General features: G+C 42.4%; 2 protein-coding genes across 5 annotated transcripts in view; one reads left to right on the forward strand and one right to left on the reverse strand.

The window, feature by feature from the left end:
* On the reverse strand, positions 1 to 10,402 carry ALDH6A1 (aldehyde dehydrogenase 6 family member A1). The gene is made up of 12 exons (XM_030273153.4): positions 10,283 to 10,402; positions 10,048 to 10,110; positions 7,929 to 8,003; positions 6,435 to 6,596; positions 5,801 to 5,879; positions 4,962 to 5,264; positions 4,138 to 4,259; positions 3,702 to 3,891; positions 2,811 to 2,992; positions 2,223 to 2,402; positions 1,934 to 2,032; positions 1 to 1,490 (listed from the first exon to the last, which is right to left on the reverse strand). The coding sequence occupies exons 1-12, from the start codon at positions 10,337 to 10,339 to the stop codon at positions 1,386 to 1,388; spliced, it is 1,617 nt and encodes a 538-aa protein (XP_030129013.4). The 5' UTR covers positions 10,340 to 10,402; the 3' UTR covers positions 1 to 1,385.
* A 121-nt stretch (positions 10,403 to 10,523) lies between these two features.
* The window catches only part of LIN52 (lin-52 DREAM MuvB core complex component), a 40,306-nt gene continuing 31,928 nt past the window's right edge, over positions 10,524 to 18,901 (forward strand). For 3 of the 4 annotated variants that reach the window (XR_004367929.3, XM_030273175.4, XM_072930249.1), the window contains exons 1-5: positions 10,524 to 10,683; positions 10,764 to 10,838; positions 11,022 to 11,059; positions 11,525 to 11,591; positions 12,606 to 12,689. Coding sequence is in view for 3 of the 4 variants with exons in the window: in XM_030273175.4 (XP_030129035.4) it covers positions 10,665 to 10,683; positions 10,764 to 10,838; positions 11,022 to 11,059; positions 11,525 to 11,591; positions 12,606 to 12,689 (283 nt within the window). In the remaining variant the exon portion in view is untranslated. The remainder of the gene's footprint in view (positions 10,684 to 10,763; positions 10,839 to 11,021; positions 11,060 to 11,524; positions 11,592 to 12,605; positions 12,690 to 18,901) is intronic. The other variant, XM_030273173.4, reaches the window with a different exon arrangement.

Below are 18,901 nucleotides of genomic sequence, written 5' to 3' on the forward strand. Positions count from 1 at the left end.
TATTTTAGCATGTTTTTAATTTGTAATCAAATTGCAAGGTGAGAATTTCCCTCTAGTGTATAGCAGAGGAAAAAAAAACAAGGTACAAACATTAGTGAATGTACAGCAACTGCACTAATATAGAGCTGTCAGTTACAAGGCATTTTACCAGAAGGCAGGCTACAAAGTGTTCACATTCAGATAGTTTAATTAGAACACTTAATGGTTACAAACATTAGAAGAATATTATTTTCCATGGATGTTTGAGTGAGATCCCTGCAGATCCTTCATGGCTGCATCATCTTTCAGGAACGAAATAAAAATACAGGTTCTCCAGCTCCAAATGCAGAGATTCTTAAAACCAGATTGTATATACCAAGTCTTACTCCTCTCTAGCAATAGGAACTTGCAGTCCCAAGAGTACATGACTGTGTTTGAGCAAATGTGACAAGGAGTCAATCAACCAACACAAGAAATACAGCTACAATCAGGACAGAAAGCCAACAGGCTGCTTTGTGATTAAAAAATGTGTTCTTTCTTCCTACTGACCTGTCGACTTAGGCTCCATTTTAGTCAGATTCACATGATGCTGTGACACAAAGATACATATACATGGTTATGTTTCTGCTTCCAGAGTTTCGTTATGGTGTAGGTTTGTATCCCTTAGCACAGGGAAAAGGCACCAAACAACTTTCAACTATAATGGAATTGCTGGCAAGCTTGAGCATACAAGCCCCAGACAGAACAGGAACAGAAGTATTCAAGCTGTCAGTGGTACAGCAAAGGTCACTGTACCATACAGAAATTTCTTTCATCCTCAGACAAGCAATCAAACATGCTTTCCTGAAAAATCCACACAAAGCTATTTCCCAGTGTTTTGGAAACTGCTCGACAGGTGAATGACTGACAACTTGCTATCTTCATCATATGTCTTCTATGAGACACCCAAGATGTCCCAGTTATGTCACTCAAAATGAGTACTCATCTTTGAGTAAGGTGAACTTAGAATCTTAATATGCAAGATAAAGAGGTAAATAAACCTGCTACAAGATGTAGCCAGGAGTGAGTCACTAAGGCTAGAGATACTGAAGTGAAAACCAGAGTTATGTTCAAGTTCATGGGGTCTGGAAAGAAACACAAATTAAGACCAATCTCAGTGGCTGCCCTTTCAGTTAGATAAGGTTATTTAGTCTTTGAAAGGCTGTATGGAAAAAATTAGTTCAGCTAACCAAAAAAACACTGACAGCAACAGAAAATCCAGACCATGAGTCACATGAGCCTGCACAGGAATAGATCCTTGAGACAAAGGAGCTTGCTATGCATTCCCAAGTAAAGGGTGATAGTCAGGACAAAGCTGGAAAGTGCAGCATAGAAGGGCACCAGGAACAGCATCTGCAAAGGCTGGTTTAGTTTCCCATAGTTGGCATAACCACAGCAGGCTTGGCAATGGTGGCATCTTCCTCTTTCCATTGAGAAATTATAGTTTTCAGCTGTGTATAGAACTGCACTCCCTGGAGGAAAGGAGAGATCCACATATCAGATATTTGGCCTTACGAATTCCTCAGGTCTACAGTAGTGGTATATCAAACAGTTTTTGCTTTATCTAAACAGGATTGAATTTTCTTCTCTGGAAACAATTCTTGTCAGCCTGTTCTTTTTACCAGTTTCACAAAGATTCTGATTCCATGAGAAAGCTTGCTAGTTATTGCTCTCTTCTAAAATATCCTAAAAAGACATGCATGTTTTTACTTAAGAGAAAAAGAAAGAGAAATGGCCTATCTATGATTGTGACATGCATTATGGTGCTGTGATCACTGTCTGGTTTTCAGTTTCCGGGTTGAAATGGCTTCAAAGTCTCCTCACTAATGAAGTCTGATGACCATCTCCCCATTGCCATTTATAACATGATTTATCACAATTCAACCCAATAGAGTACTCTGAATCAGAAAGTTACCTGTTTGCCATAGAAATTGGTGTCCCCTCGGAAAGAAGCACGAGAGCCAGTGAAAGAGAACATGGGCAGAGGTACTGGGATTGGAACGTTGACACCCACCTACACCAAAGAAAAGCTGCCATATTAGTCACAAGAAATAACAGATTGCAGAGCACTCTCCAAAAGCTTCTGCGTTTTGTTTTCTTATGTCTGAGGCTGGGTACTGCTGGCTGAGAGGGCAGCGATTACAGCTGAATGAACCCACTGTAAATGGTGAGAGCTACAAGCAACAATTCTACCTGGAACATACCTGCCCCACATCTACTAAGTGAGAATACTTCCGAGCTGTGGCTCCATTGGTGGTGAAGATTGCAGTTCCATTCCCATAGGGGTTATTGTTCACCATCTCAATGGCATCGTCCAAAGTGTCTGCTTCCAGCACCACTAGAACGGGCCCAAAGATTTCCTCCTTATAGCAAGTCATGTTTGGCTGCCAATACAGACAGCAGAAAAATCAGTTTGTATAAAGGATATAATAAAAATATCGTAGTAAATAGGATATAAGAAACACAAATGCTGTTAGTACTCATGATATTCCTAGGATTACTTATCATACTACATTGCCACAGGCCTTCCTTCAGTCCTCCTTACCTCTTCATTTCCCATGCCCTATCCTCTATCTAGTACATTAAAAAAGGCACCACTTTTCAGCTCCAGAGTGCTTTCTGCTTTTACTGCCTGCATTACAAGGAGTACTTAATTGACACTGTGCAAGGGAAAGTTGAGCCATTTATGGCCTTTCTACTTGGTGATCATTGATTACTGCCTGATTTGGCTAACCCATTTTTCAGCTGACCCTGCAATACACACTTGCAAGCACTGGTTTTGGTCATCTTACCTTGACTTTGGCAAGGATTGTTGGTCCAACAAAATTGCCATTTTCATAACCCTTCACTTTGACATTACGTCCATCCAGGAGAAGGCTGGCACCTTCTTTTACTCCTTTCTCAATCAGACTACAAACCCGTTCCTTAGCTTGGGGACTGATTAGAGGCCCAAGATCTGCTCCAGGCTGGTCTCCTGTGAAGAGGCAGAGACACCAAATTTCTAACTGACAACTTCCCTTTCATAGGCATCTGGGAGATGACTACACTGGTAGGAAAAATCTGAAAATCCTGATGTTTCTGAGACATAGAACACAGATTTGAGACACTGATGAACAGGAACAATAGCCTGCAGCTCTCATAATCAACATGGAATCACCAGAAAGCCAAAATTCAACAACAGATTCTTCTCAGGAAGGAAACATCTCCCCTTCACAGTACTTTATTGAACATAAACAAAATACAATTCCCCTAGAATTAATAACAGTATAGATTTTTCTAAGTATTTGTTTCCATTTTTCTTTTTTTATTGTATGCTTGCACAAATTGGAAGGATCTGGAAATGAGGTTGCTATATAAATGGCAGATATGAGTTAAACCTCACATAGGAGGATGTGTTAAAATTCCACATGCGAGGATTTAACCTCACATCTCCAGTTAAAACAAGACTGATCCTGTAAACATTGCATCAATCCCACCAGCAAGCTGAAAACATGTTCCTACCTCCAAGTCTAGGGCTGGGTTTCCCAATCTAGATAACCTGCTAGCTCCTACCCCTACACATCAAACCACATTGGTGGTGCCAATAGCCCAAGGGTCACTACACGGTACAGCAGAAAAGCTGACCTAAAAAGCTATGGTTGTACAGAAGTGGAGTACCTTGTAAAAATTATCTCAGTCTGTACCTGCATTTACTCGTAGATTTTTGGCTCTGTCCACAAGCTCTGGCAGCCATTTCTGAGCTTCTCCTACTAGAATTGCTGTAGACAGGGCCATGCAGCGTTGGCCAGCTGCTCCAAAAGCAGCTCCAACCAGCTGGTTCAAAGTGTTCTCTTTATTGGCATCAGGCATCACCACACCATGATTCTTGGCTCCCTGAAAAACAACACACACAGTCTCCCATTATTAACCACCCCAGACTGCTTCTTCTCTAGCCCTCTGGCAATGATTTCTTATAGTAGCTATGATTCTGCTACCAACAGGCTGGCAAGAGACCAGCCTTATCACTTAGCTATCAGCAGCAAAGTTAGCTTCTGCTGCTGAGTGGTGTGGTCTCACTTAACATTCACAGGCGACAGAGGTAGTCTATGTGCTCAAATGTGCTCTGTTCAGAGACATTACCATGTTGGCCTGGACTCTCTTGCCATTCCGGGATCCTCTCTCATAGATGTACTCGCCAGCCTGATTAGATCCCACAAAGCTGATTGCTCTGATATCCGGATGGTCACAAATGAAATTCACAGCTTCAAACAGGAAATAATACATTATAACTGTGGTGCACAAATGCTCCCCTCAGTTCCCATCCCCACAGCACTAAATTTATGCATCTTTCTTATCAAAATTCTTGCTTCTGTGTTTCCTGCATCTGAGTTTCCTGAAAGCCTGTCTGTGTAACTTTTCACTCACTTCTCACAACACATACTCCTGCCCCATTTTCATTCTCCTGGCTCTCTTACATCTCTACAATGCCTTGGGCACCTAGGGTGTCTGAGCAATGCCAAAGTGAAGTTACTGTTTTCTATTTGTATCATCATGTCCTGAAGCTACTTGTGTGCTGTAAAAAATAGCATGGTAGGAGCCAGGATACTGCCATCCACTGTATAGTCAGCGAGGCATTTAATTCTTGCTTAGGCTTCCTTGCAAAACCAAGATGATTTATCTACTTATTTCAGTTGCAGTTTAGGTTGCTATGTAGACTTTGAGCACTTACATGCCTTGGGAACTCTGACCCCAATCCCCAAAATTTTGTCCACCATATCTTCCTTAAAGATTTGATGCAAGGTGACAGAGAATCTCCCACTCACTTTTCAGCTTTATCAATACAGCTGAAGCATCAGTCCAAACCTATCTAACAGCAGCAGTCTCAGACTCTCCAACTGGTACCTCCCACTGAGCATACACCACACCACATACACTCATGATCTCCCAGGAAGGGTTGTTATTACCTTCATGTTGTCCATGGATAATATTCAGGGTTCCATCAGGGGCACCAGCATCCTGAAACAGCTTGGCAAGGAACATTAGTGCTCCTGGTACACGCTCAGATGGTTTCATCAAGAAGGTGTTTCCACAAACCATAGCCATGGGGAACATCCAAAGAGGAATCATGGCTGGGAAGTTGAATGGTGCAATGCCAGCACACACACCCAGAGGTAGGCGGTAGGTGTAAGTGTCCATGTCTTTAGTGATGGAGGGCATGGTCTCCCCAAGGATGAGGGATGTCACACTGCAAGCATGTTCAACCACCTCTGCGGCACAAAGGGCAATACGCTGCTGGATGATCTGTTAACAATCAGTCCCCAAACTTTCTCTTCACTACTGCCTTGACCCACCTCTTTCTTCCAGCCACTTCTCCCACAAATTGTGCTCCAGAAAATCCCTCTGCCAAGCATTGTGAACAAATTAGGAATGGATTCTCTCTTGACCACACTACACATCATCGTGATAGGAGCACAGACACAACAGCCCCAGTACAAAATGCACAGGTGTAGTATTATTGTACCACCTGGGACTCAACCTTAGACATCTGAGCACAGGTGAGAAATTCTTATCCTTTTTTAGTAATTTGCAGTCACTTGTGGAAAAAGCTCTAACAACTTGGAAGTGATTTAAAAATACTCTATCTAAGAAAACTCTTTGGCTCAGAGCTACAATTGATACTTTTCTTTGAGTAGGGGGCTATAAAGGGATAAATATATATAGAGCAATCAGTTGCTCACGAGACCTCATCCCTTCCTGTGGGTTCTCAAACCCCCTTTTTTAACAGGAGGAGCCAATAGCTTACGGAGGCCTCGGAAAACATCTCCCTCAGCATCAGCCAGGGTCTTCCCTTGCTCAAAGGTGATGAGTTTGGAAATTTCTTTCTGAAAACGGAAAACACAAAGTTTATGAATGTTAGAAAAGTGCCTGCCCATGAAAAAGACAGAATTAACATAGAGTTGAACATCACAATGAATAGACTGAACACAACCCAGAAAAACCTATACTGACTGATTTGCTCCTTATAAACAAGAAGCCAATAACCCACCTAGGTGACATTTTAGAAAAAAATCATCCTAGGATGGTTTGTATTCTAATGCTTTCAGGTATGACACCAAAAAATCCATCAGGAAAACCCAAAAACATAGTAACATACTTGTCTTCATCAACTGACACATGTTCCATCAAGGCTCAAAGTTCCTTCTGTGGTCTCTTGGTAAAGGGACAAATTCAGAGCAATATTCCCTAAGAAGCGCTGCCTCTCTGTTACCATTTGATGGGAAGTGCTTTGCTGCAACTCTTGACAGTCTCAGTTGATTCCTCAATCATGGCAGCACCTCATCAAGAACTCTGTAAACCCAAGTCTCTCTCAATTTAGTTTCTGAAATCAGCTGCAATGCATTCAGCCATAGACATCACACAGAGCCATGGTATCTCACCAGATTGTCTTTGATGAGCTGTTGATAGCGCAGAAAAATTTGCTGGCGACTCAAAACAGATGTTTCTGACCAGTTCCAAAAAGCCTTTTTGCAAGAAGCCACAGCTGCCTCCATCTCACTGGCTGTGGCTTTTGGTACACGGCCAACCACCTCATTTGTGGCCTGAAAGAGAAAACAAATTGCATCAAAATTCAGCTTTTCCTATGTGTTCCCACCAACCATTCAAGAGTCCTTTCACAGCACACACCTAATATTCTTGTTCTACAGGTTGTACTTCTGAGTGCAGAGCACAAAGGAAATGCCTTCCTTGATTGCACACAAAAGGCCTGGGCTACAACTGGAGTAGTTCTGAAAACCTGCATTCCAAATATATCAAGTTAGGCACTCAGAAAACTACAAATGCAGTGCTGATTTCCAAGCTGGAGTTGAAGTGACTTGGCTATCTTGAAACTTCTAGAGAGTATAAGGCAAAATTTTCCGTGGACTATGGTCTTTTTCCTCTCCATCGTCTTGGATCATCTGGCTGTCCCTCTTGCACATTAAATGAGGCAATATTCCTTTGTGAAAAGCAGTACATGACTGCATATTTGCTATTGATGTTAGCTTACCTATACCCCTAGTACTATATTTACATACAACCTTAATTCTATAGTATTTTAACTTAAAGCTTGGTGCCAGTTTAACCTCCTTCTAATGTTATCTTAAAAATTAAATCTGCAGTGACATGACAAAAATCTCAGATATATCAGTAAGAGAGAAATGACTCAAAACAAGAGGAAGAAGATTAAACAAGAGCACTGCTTGCTACATAGACCAAATGAGCTTCATGAACATTACTTGCTGCTCTGATCTTTTCCACAAAGCAAATGAAAATAGAGCTGTACAGAGAAGATACAGACACTGCTGTTTAAAGGCTTACTAGGAAGGCCAGGAGGATCAGAATTCTGAGTGTAACCTCATTTCCTTTTGTCTTTGGTGGAGTACATAGACAACACAAGTGCTACTTATCTATTTTGCATGCATAGCATCCAGCTCTGTGATTATTGTGGGTCAACAGATAGAAGCTCTCTGAAAGGAGAGGAGCTTCAGCTGTCAGCAATTTTCACCTTTTTACTCTGAGAGTAATATCAGCCTCTATCAGGATTTCACGTTCAGCTGGGATCAAATCACATCCAGTTGATTTCATATACAGAGTGAAAGACACCCTTCAGAAATTCGACATACTCCTCACAGAGCCTTTCTATTAAAAAAAAAAGAATAACCAGAATTTAAGCTTCCTTTCTGGAAATCAGGGACTTACTATGTGAGGGAGGTAAAGGTGATAGTAACTTATTCTGAGACTGATATTTCATGTGAAAAGGAAACTGAGATGTAGTCTGCCAAGTCTAAACCCTTCTCAAGAAATATATGTATGTTTTTCTTCTGCCACATCCCTGAAGAGGCACAGACCTCACAGTGATCACTATTTACATAAGCTGAGACCATTTCACTTACTGGGTTGTGGATATCAATCCATTCAGTAGTTTTGGACTCAATAAACTTCCCATCAATGAAGAGTTTGGTTGTTGGCTGTGGAAGTCAAAACACTGGACAGTGAGTTATTTTTGTCTCAACATGCCTAAATACCAATGTGCCATATTACATGCAAGCCTTTATCATTTACTGCTATGTGAACCACTAGAGTCTGTATCCAGTCTTCACAGCAAGAACCCAGATAATTGCTCTCTGCCCCATTTTGCTCTCTTTACACCAAAATAGCCAAAATTCTTTCTAAAAGCTGTTATAGAAAAAAATTCATTACTCTGCTTATGTTTGGGATTGTTTCAATCTATTTAATCAAAACCTGAAAAACTGCAATTCATAAATGTTCAGAAGAAACAGTTAATAATTCACTTCATGGGAATTCTGTGAACCCAGCGCAGACTGTACCACTGTCCCATGTGCCTCCTTCCCATCAAGCCACTAAGCAGGTTCATCTTTCCAGTTTATAGCCTCAAGCAGAAAATTGGACTTTCCCCACCCCTTGCTTGGTGTTGCAACTAAGAGCAAGAAACCTGTATCTGTGGACTATCCTGGCTGGCAGCACAGAAAAGAAAACTTTCCAACTCAGATGAAGAGGAGGGACAAGGAAAGTTTGGAATAAGGAGTTCAGACAAACATAGAACAGAACAGAAGGCAGAAGTAAAAGCTGTAATTAGCATTAGATAGGCAACAAAACTGTACCATGCAGGAAAACAAATTGTGACTGTATAAATTAAGAAACTATAAAAGAGGAATTGACATTGGGAGGTAAGGACAGAACTAGGAGAAAGCAAGAACCAGTTAATCATGACACAAATCCATGACTTGGGGAGAACAGGTAAAAGAAAGGGGAAATGGATCTTCTGTATGAATAACAGAAATGGGACAGATCAACAAAACTGGGATATAAACCCAAATATATCAGAAAAATGAAGAAATTATGATGTGGAATTATGAAAGGGAGATGAGAACTTGGATGCTATCCAAAGTGTAATGAAGTGACAGAGATCAGAGGAAGAATCAGGAACATAAATGGTACTGGGTGGACAAGTGATGACAATGAAAAGTGGATAAAAGTGAAAAAAAAATTAGCAGCAATGTTAGTTGGAACAAATTGAGAAAGTTTTGAGATGAGAAAGTTAGGATCAGAAGTATAAAATAAGTCTGTTAATGGACAAGCAAAACTTAATGATTTGGAAAGCAATGCTAGAAGAGAATTAAAATGAACAAGTTGCAGATGATTATGTAGCTGGACTCACACTTGGGGAAGAGAGGCAGAAATCTGTGCCTACAAAAACACAATCTCCTCTAGAACCTGGAAGAAAGCACAGGAAATCTGAGTCCCTTGACCAAGTTTCCTGACTGTCAGAAAAGCTGCTGGTCTAAAGAATGACAAACTTCTATTAGCCTCAGTGCCACCGAGGCTAATGCAGTGCAGCCACAAGCTCCAGTGCTCTATGACCGACACAGACTTCAGTGCAATGGATTTAATGTTTTTTTTCAAATTGCTTAAAAAGGGTATCTCAAACATTGCACACACAACAAAAAATACTTTAAGCAAGCCACGAAATGGCTTGAATTAATTAAAATTAATTGCACTTTTCCCATAAGATCGCCACCTTTTTTTATGTAGAGAATGCATCTGCTGAGGAAACATGGACTGTAGTAAAGCAGACTACTTGTGGAATTCTGGTTTGGAGTGCGGAGAGTGTGCAGCCATGGACAGCAGAGGAAAAAAGGCAGTACAACAACCAAAGCTGTTTGATACTGTCCGAAAGAAACCAGATCCTCTCTCTGGCGCAAACAGATGCATGAGGCCAGGAGTAACGCGAGGTGAGGGCGGCCACCGCTCAGCTCCGCAGTCCGACAAATCGGACATGGAACTTTATTCCGTTCCTCCCGCCGATCACGGGCGCAGTGGCGATGTTTGTTCCACCGGACCCGCCCGGACCCGCCGGGGTTCCAGCCGAGCCGGCGGGAACGGCCTCAGCAGAGCAGAGCCGAGGGCAGTGTCCGCCGGGCGGCGGTGCCCGGGGCTCTCCCGCGCCTCCCTCCCCGTCCACCGGCTCCGCTCCGCGGGACGGGCACTCACCACCGAGGAAGAGAAGGACGCGGCGACTGAGGTGATCCAGGGGGCACCGGCTCTCCGCGGCAGCTGGACGGGGGGCAAGCACAGACCACCTCAGGGCGGGCCAGGCAGCACCTCCCCCCGACCCCCCTTCGGCTGCTCCCGCCCGGAACCGACCCCCCGCGGGGCTCCGGGGTCAGGTGAGCCACGACCCCCCTGCGCCCCCCGAGCCGCGGCGGGCCGGGGCCGGCCGCCTCACCCTGAGCGCCACGCGGCGCCGCCCGCCCCACGCTCCCCGCGCCGCCGCCGCCGCCATCCCGGCCGAGGGTCCCCGCTCCGAGGCCCCCGGCCGAGGCCCCCGGCCGCGCCCCCCGCCCCGGCCCCGCCCCCGCGCGGCCTGCGGCCAATCGCCGCCAGCAGCCGCTCTGGCCTCGCCCCCCGCGGCCCCCGCCCCCCGTGCCGGGCCGCGGATTGGCGGAGGGGGCCGAGCCGCCCTCCGAGCATCACGGCCCGGCCCCGCCCGGCCCAGCTCCGCCCCGCGGCGGCCGCGAGCCGCGAGCGCGGCGCGTGGGGCTGGGGCGGGGTCTACTCTCCGCTCCCGCTCGGCCCGGCCGCGAGCGCGGTCACGTGAGGCGCGCGCCATGGCGGCTGCGGCGGACGGTGAGGCGGGAGGGCCGGGCGGCACCGCCGCGCCCGCGCCGCTCCCCGCCCGCACTCCCCTCACCCCCTCTCTGTTGCAGGCGCCGACCTGGAGACCTCGCTGCTGAGCTTCGAGAAGCTGGACCGCGCCTCCCCGGACCTGTGGCCCGAGCAGCGTAAGTCCGGCGGGCCCGCGGTCCCGAGTCTGACAGCTCGGGGTGGGGTGGGGAGAGCCCGGGCGGGCAGGGCCGGGCCTCCCTGGGGCGGCTGCACGGGCCGGGCCGGGCCGGGCCGGGCGGGGTGGCGGTGCTGCCCGCAGAAGCGCTCACCCCGTGCCCACCTCCGCTTTCTCTCCCCAGTGCCCGGGGTTGCCGAGTTCGCCGCCTCCTTCAAAAGCGTGAGTGAGCGCTGCTTTGCCTTTCGCGTTTCTTCCTTCCGTGTAATAGTAGATCGGCATGTTCTCTTGCGCGCTTTACATCTTCTATGAACCGTATCTCAGTAATAAGTCCATTATATGCTACCATATAGCTTTTGGTTTTAATGTATCTTATATATATGTGTTTCTTTTTATGCCTTCTGTAGTTCACTGTGTATGAGAATTATACTTTGGAAGCAGTAAAGGCTTTTAAACTTCAGAAAATCCTATTTTTCATACTGATTTTTTGGCTTGCGAATGGTGGTATGCCGTTTTTAACTCTAAAGTGTCCAGGAAAAAGCAAGATTAAACATAAAGGTATTTCTATGGAGCACACTCTCATATTTTTGCTGTTGGTGTAGCTAGTTTTCAATACAGATCGTACTTCATTGTATAATTCTAAAAATGGATTTTTCTGAATATGAACTGCTATTTTTTTCAAAACAGCCCATTACAAGTTCTCCCCCCAAGTGGATGGCTGAATTAGAAAATGATGATATTGATATGTTGAAGGGTGAGTATGAATATTGTGGGCAGGAATTAAGGTTGCCAAAGCAGATGGGAATTCAGTAGTTACTTAAGAGGCTTAAAACACTTGTTCTTTAAATGTTTTGGTGGTGGCCTTATGGCCTGAGATCTCTAGCCATCATATTTGCAGAATCTCCAACTCATAAGTCTCTTCATCTTGTTAATGATAGACATTTTCATTAAACCAGTTATTTCCAAGAGCCTATCCAGATATCAGTAGCAGGCTGATTTTTCAAAATAAGCAATGTAATATTGTGTATATTTCAGTCACCTCCCTTAGCCTTTTTATCACCATATAAGTATAGTGAGCATCTCCTGCATTTTGCGAAGTAGCATTAATTTTTTGGAGGGGCTTAGCTGATCAGTTGGTGAGTAGTTTAGACTTGTTGATTGACTTGTTCAGAGATGCTCTACGTGTGTGTGTTCCCTCACAGATCCAGGAGCTCCAAGGCAATGGTGAGGCTGTACAGGCAAGTTACAGCAGGATTAGCTAGCATGTGCACTTTCTTCATGGTGCAGCTGTTAATTTGCAGTAAATATCTTCAGTGTGCTCCTCCTGTCGTGAATTCTGAATGATGGTGTGTGATCGTGTCACAGTGACGTGTCACAGCTACAGAGTGAAAGTGAGATGATTTAACTCTGACTCGGTCCAAGAAATGGGCTTGAACTCACGTTATTAATGCAAAATAAGTCCATTCCCTTGCATACTTTTTTATAGCTTGTTCATGTTGCAGTGTGAACTTAGAGGAACTTCTAAAGTATAGGTCAAATTACTCTTTGCAATGGTGGCAGATTAAAGCATGAACTAGAGTCATGGCTGCCTTTCTCCTTACGTTAAAATTAAGAGTGGAGTCAGCTTGAATTTTGAACGTTCACTGTTCACTGAAACAGATCCTGACAGAATTATGGCTTGAAAGTGCTCTGTGAAGTACTAAACAGGTGAACTGCTATTGGAGGACTATAGAGAGGGTTAAAATTAGTCTTTTTCTCTCTTTTTAAGAGTTGGGAAGCCTTACTACAGCTAATCTGATGGAAAAAGTTCGTGGCCTGCAGAACCTGGCTTATCAGCTGGGACTGGATGAATGTAAGTGCTGTACACAGATATGACTGACTGCATTCCAAATCTTTCCACTGAAGCGTGTGCTTGTACATTGGTAGCTGGAAAAGTGTGTTGACAGATTTGGCAAGTGTTTTACAGTGACCTCCTGCAACAGGATGAGAGAATGAGCTTACATCTCCAATTTACAGCCTACCTGCATGGGGGAAAACATGTGTGTCAGTCTGGTGTTACCCGGTGGCACAGAGACTTCTGTTCCTGAGTTAACATTGTGCTGCACAAATCAGGTCACTTCACTTAATTTCCCACTCAAATTCTAAAGGTATTTCTCAAAATAATTGTGGCAGTACTTCTCTCAAATTTCATGCACTGCCTCCACAGGGAAATTTGTGCATAGGAGTCTCCTGTCACTTGGCTATTCATACTGCTTTCTGCTTCTGTAGCTGTTACTTCTTTCTACACTCAATTGTGGCGGGCAGTGATGTCACTGAGTAATAACTATGACTTTCATCCCAGTTGCAAACAGCCAACTCTTACTGTAGTTTTTTGAAGAAAGAGCTCCTTTCATTGTCTCGTTTAGGACTCTTGCTAACAGGTTGATCTAGCTTTGAGGATTTCAAGAGTATTGTAGAGTTTGGTTTTAATGCTACCCATACATACCAACACATTTATTTTTTTTTCTGTTTAGCTATTCTCTAACATAGACCCTGGTTGTAATTTCTCTTGGGCTACACAAAGCACCAAAAGTTTCAAATCTTTCACCTTCCTTTTAGTGGGTAATACAACTTAGTAGTAAACCTTTAGAGTCTTTCTGACTGCAGAGATAGGATAGCCTAATGCATTCTTAATAAAAAATCATTAAGCTTGTTTTAACATACTTTGAGTTTATTTTACTTTCAGTGCTAATATCTGTTAAGACTGTGTGAAGCATTTGGTGGAGTAGAAGTTAAAGTATAACAATGTAAAACTGAGTCAAATGCAAAGATTGGCTGATAGTTTGCTTTCTCAGTTGAGCTGTAGGTTCTGATGCCAGACAGTGTTGTTCTGCTAAATGGACTTTAGCAGAGCCTGAGTTGCAGTAAAGCTAGGGAGGTGTTTGTTTCCTTACTGCATGTGTGATACTTGTTACATGTGGTTCCATTTCTTTCTACTGAGAACAAGTGCATACATAAAGAAGACAAAGTGGGTGAAAACTAAAATAGGAGGCTCAACAGTTATAACTTAAGTCTTTACTTTTCAACCTTTATGACAGTTTTACATGCTTGTAACTTCTTCTCACTGAAGGCAGTTTTCCTTTACTGTAATCCATTGACTATTCTGTGTGTTGTAATGTACATTTATCTTTGAAAATTCTTACTAACAATTAGTTGTGGAATTTGTACAGAAACTGCTCAGGACTGTTTTTCCTAATACTGTCCTTAGATTATTTTCTCTTATGGACTTAGATAAGTGAGAGAACAAGAAAAAAAAAAAAAAAGCCAAAATATCTGTTCATTAAAGTTAAGAGGCTTGTGGTTTTATCTCAGACGTATATGGTTTGGTTATTTCTCTGTACTGAAATGTACTGGTCCCCTCTTGACTTGGCTGGTGCATTGACACTGGCTGTCAAAAGCAGGACAAAGCCTGCTGCTGACCAGTCTCCTCTAGATGGCAGCATGAGGCCTGCTTCCCGCAGAAGTTTTGCTTCTTTTTTATGAAACTCTGACATTTCAGTTACGGTTTGAAGCTATTCTTCACAAGATTGTTTTTTATGACATATTTTCTTTTCAAAATGTGCACTATCTTTTTTTTATGGCATTTTCAAGTGTTTCATCAGCAGTGAGGTTGAGAGAATTCTGCTTCATTGTATTAGCAACTTTTCCTTCCAACTCTTCTCTTCTAGATCCCACTTCAAATACTTCATATTTTCAAATACTTTTATTTTCATCCAAGTTATTAATTCTGTGCTGTGCAGGACCAGGGTGATTCCTGCAGCACTCCATGAAAAATGTATCTATTGAGTGACATTGCAATCATGTTGTGAGATCTGTTATTGTTATACCCAGTTCACAACATACTTTACATCAATTTTGCATTAGAATTCATTAGGCAAAGTGCTGTGGGACTGGATATCTTTTGAAAAGTTTATTTATGGAGTTACTATTGCAACATTAGCATTGAAATCTGAATAATTGATTTGGCATTGTGTAGTTTGATTAATTATTAATTACTGAGTTACATGCCTTGTTTCTTGAATTCATATGAACTCTCTTACTATTTTGCCTGTATAAGTGGGCTTTCTTGACAAGTTTGGAACAGATGTATTGAATATTTTGTCCATCTTGATGGGACGTGTGGATGGCTTTCAACTAGGAACAGTTGAATACTGTTACCTGAATCCCACATTTTTATTATCTACAATCCCAGCTGTCCCAGCTTTTTGGCGATGGATTTCTCCGTTCCTCCTTTGGCTCTGTGCTTTTCAGATATTTCCTTTCTCTACAACTAACTTCCTCCCCTTTTTTTATCATAGGGGTTACCTTTACTTTCCCTAACTAACCCTATCTAGTTTGTTGACTGCCCCATGGCTTCTGTGAATCAATTTAATTTATCAACATATAATTTAGCTTTTCTTTCCAGCTTGTTCTACCATTTTCTTCCTGGCATGCTAGTAGCTGGATTCTTGCTCAAAGTATTCCTTGCAGAATATTCTTCTCTTCCTTAGCACAGGATTCACATCAGAGTATAGCTTTCCTTGAATGAAGCAGGATTTTTGTAGCATGAACCATTTAAATTTTTTTTTTTACTTTTCTCTTTAAAGACAGGCTTGGGTCTCTTTTGTGTATTTATTCTTTGTTAAAAGGTGATTCTGGAGTTCTCTAGAAGCTTCCAGGCTCAGGTCCTTGTATCAAGAAAGCCTTTTAAAAATAAATTCTTTTTCAGCACTTTCTCTGAGGTTTCAGCTTGTGTTTCCTTGTCTGCTTTTTAAGTTCTGTAAAATTCTACCTCATAATTTTGCTTGTAGCTGCTTTTCTCTGTTTGCTTTGGTTCTCAGAATCACAGAAACATTTAGGCTGGAAAAGACCTCCAAGATTAGAGTCCAACTTTCTCACATTAGAGTTTCTGCTTTCCTTTGGTTAATTATTTTATTGGTTTGAATAATCAAAACCATTTTTAGTATTTAAAATCTTGCTTTGTGTCAGTTTTACTGTTCCCATTAAAGTGGGTATTTTAAGGGAGAAGGAATTGGGCTCAATGAATACACTGATTTTAGTTGTTCATGCAGTTAGGTTGACTGAGAGGCATAGTAGCTCTTCTGAATGTGAGCTGCAGCTACTCAGTGAGTCTAATTTCTGAGTTTGGGGAAGAAAAAAGATGAAAAGTCTTGTTACAAACTTTTTCCTTCTCTTCTGTGTCCCTTAGTTTTTCCACTTTCAGGCTTTTCTTGGAGTGGAGTAATGAGCACTGGCAGAATGAGCAGACCCCAGCTATTGTGGCAAGCAAGAGGGAAATAATTCTTTCATGGGAACCCAGTCACAGACCCTGACTCAATGTTTGTGGCCCACAAGGCAGCAATTTTCAAAACGATTAATGTAAACTGCAAATTTAGATTGAAAACTCTGTTTTTCCGCTGTATGACCTATTGCACCTTTTAGAGTATCTGAGTCAAAGTGGACTTTAGAAGTATTTTGAAGTCTTGGTTTCATGAACAGACAACTTTGAGAAGCCCATGTATTTAAAGATATGTCCTGTCATCCTTTGGGATATATGTATACAGAAAGATGTATCTGAGAACTACATTCACAGAGGAAAATGTTTTTCTTATAACAAACCTAAAAGTTTGGTTTTTTCCAAACTTCAGAAAAAAGCTTATGTATAAAAGATGTGTAGGATGGGAGAATGGGAAAGGCACTCTGTCACTGAACGAATGTGGTTGTCCAGGGACATTTTGAAGTTTCCCTGTGCTATTGTTTTCCTGTGACTCTCTGATATTTTTCAGATAACACCTGCTATACTGATTCAGAAGTCCTGAAATGTAAATAAAGATAGCAGGTGTCACAGCCATGTGTATAAAATCTCACTGTTGCCAGAATGCTTATTTAACCACTATGGTATCACAGTACTGCTCCAGTGATACTGTCAGCGTGAGACTTCTGCAAAGCCTGTTGTTCTTGAACCGCAATGTCTTTGTGAAGGTAATGGTGCCTTGGTGCTATGTGTGCCTTCAATATTAGAAAATGTGGGATAACTGACCATCAAACAGATATTAATATAATTTAGAATTTCCCTGTCAGTGATTTTTGCCAATCTAATCTCTTGTGTTAGATTAGATTAAATTTTTATTTGGAGTTGAAGGCAGTTTGTGATGTTCTTGGTGTAAAATTAGGAATGACTGTATTATCCAATGTCAAATCCTCATATTCTTTCAAGAGGAATGAGACAGTTCCCAAACATGCTCAACCAAGTCTCTTTATTTATAGTTTCCCATGGTTTTGTGCACCCTGGCTTTCACTAGCTTCTAGGAACTTTGCTCCTATTTTCTTTGTAACGCTTATTTATTTTCCATATATGTTAAAGCAAATTAAAAAAAGGGTGCAGTTGAAGAGCTGTTTAATCGCGGGCCCACGGATTAGACCTGGATGACATTGGAGATTGCAGGTGAACAGCGAAAGGTTGATCATCTTGTAGCACCAGACTGATAGAGGAACAGCCAGTTCAGGTTTAGTCATTCAGTGATCATTTACTTTAATATGAAGAATAAGTAAATGGCTAGGGTTTTTTGGCCTGGAGAGAAACAGCTGCTGTAGTATGTGAAAAAGATCTCTAAAACATTAATGCAGAGGAAGGGTGGATAGGGAATGACTCCTCACGATTTCTCATAGGAGCCAGAGAGAATAAAAGAGTGTGTTGGGACAGACATGAGAAGATACTTGTGTTGTGCATTGAAGTCAGAACACATCACCAATGGAGCTTGTGGTCATGGAGTCTCTCACTCAGTAATGAGAAAAATGATTGGAAGATAAATCTTTCCAGGGTGTCTGAGTGCTGTGGAGTCCCCAGTGGCTTGGACATTTTGGAGATGCAGAAAGCAGAGAGAGAGATTACTATGCAGGTACAGCTGTGTGCCTCCTTGCACCTACACTCTTCTATAGATGCTTGCCATTGGCATGTCAGTCAGGGTGGTGGGTTGGAAGGACCTTTTGTTTGACAATGGATATTTTTGGTTATTTATTTTAGTAATAGGCTAAACTGCCTGATAGTTAAGCAACCACTGCCAGAAATCTCTGAGGGTTCTCTGTAATGGAGGGACTCTTCCATAGACAGCAAGAGATGGATGGGCACACAAATGAGGAACAACTACCTTGCTCTCAAGTTAAGCTGTCCTTGGTTTTGAATTGTAGTCCTCTGCAACCTCAGCAGCCTCTGAAATTTCTAGAATATCATAAAGGAGTCCTTCTGAATTCCAAGCTATGTACAGATCACCACTTTTCCTTAAATTGGTAGTCTTCAGTTTTTAGTTTTTCATTTCAGATAAATGCTGTCTGTTGTGATATCTTAACTGCAGGTTCAGCTTTTTTGTAGGTTTGGAGGGGCAGAGCAGTTAATCAGGATTTAACTGTAACATTTTTTGAGTATGCACCCTTAGTTCTGTCAGTGATCCTTGCAGGCTATGTCATTGAGTTTTGGATGGTGTTTATTTTTTTACTTCATTTTGATGCTGATCATAGGTAGGATATGTTTAAATTGGGCTCCATCTTTGGTGGACTGAGTTTCTCAAACTAGGGGACAGGGCCTGATAGTTGCTATGTTTGAAGTTTGTATATACAAAGTTGCTGAATTAGAATCAAAATAAGATAATTAGGGAAGATAATGTATCCTTTCACTGAAATATCTTCTTCCTTTTGTGTAATGGATTGGCTTGCCTAGGGGTGTCTCCATGTAGCATGAACATGTAGCCTTTTCAGGCTCCATGCAAAACACCTGGCCTTTGTACCCAAACAGACTTATCAATGATGTAATTGATCAAAGAAAAATATTTTCTCATCATAGCCACTTTTTCTTTAGTCCTGGCAACACAGAGGCTTTTTAAGCTCGGAAGCCTTACTTTATATTTGTGAACATGGCCTCACTTCTGCATTACAGTTGCCTGGTGCTCTTTGTGGTGTGTATGTACAGTTTGCAACAAAACATTTCAGGTTCTTATATTTGTAGGAAAACAACATATGAACAGATGTGTAAGTAAAGAGTCCTTTAAAATG

The sequence above is a fragment of the Taeniopygia guttata genome, chromosome 5 (assembly GCF_048771995.1).
Source record: "Taeniopygia guttata chromosome 5, bTaeGut7.mat, whole genome shotgun sequence".
Taxonomy (NCBI): domain Eukaryota; kingdom Metazoa; phylum Chordata; class Aves; order Passeriformes; family Estrildidae; genus Taeniopygia; species Taeniopygia guttata.

Excerpts from the sequence above, each read along its gene's own strand:
- ALDH6A1 (XM_030273153.4), bottom strand. The coding sequence starts at position 10,339 with ATGGCGGCGGCGGCGGCGCGGGGAGCGTGGGGCGGGCGGCGCCGCGTG. Across the intron at positions 8,004-10,047 it reads CGTCCTTCTCTTCCTCGGTG|CCAACAACCAAACTCTTCAT; the intron begins GTGAGTGCCCGT and ends TGACTTCCACAG. Across the intron at positions 2,993-3,701 it reads AAATCTACGAGTAAATGCAG|GAGACCAGCCTGGAGCAGAT; the intron begins GTACAGACTGAG and ends GCCTCTTCACAG.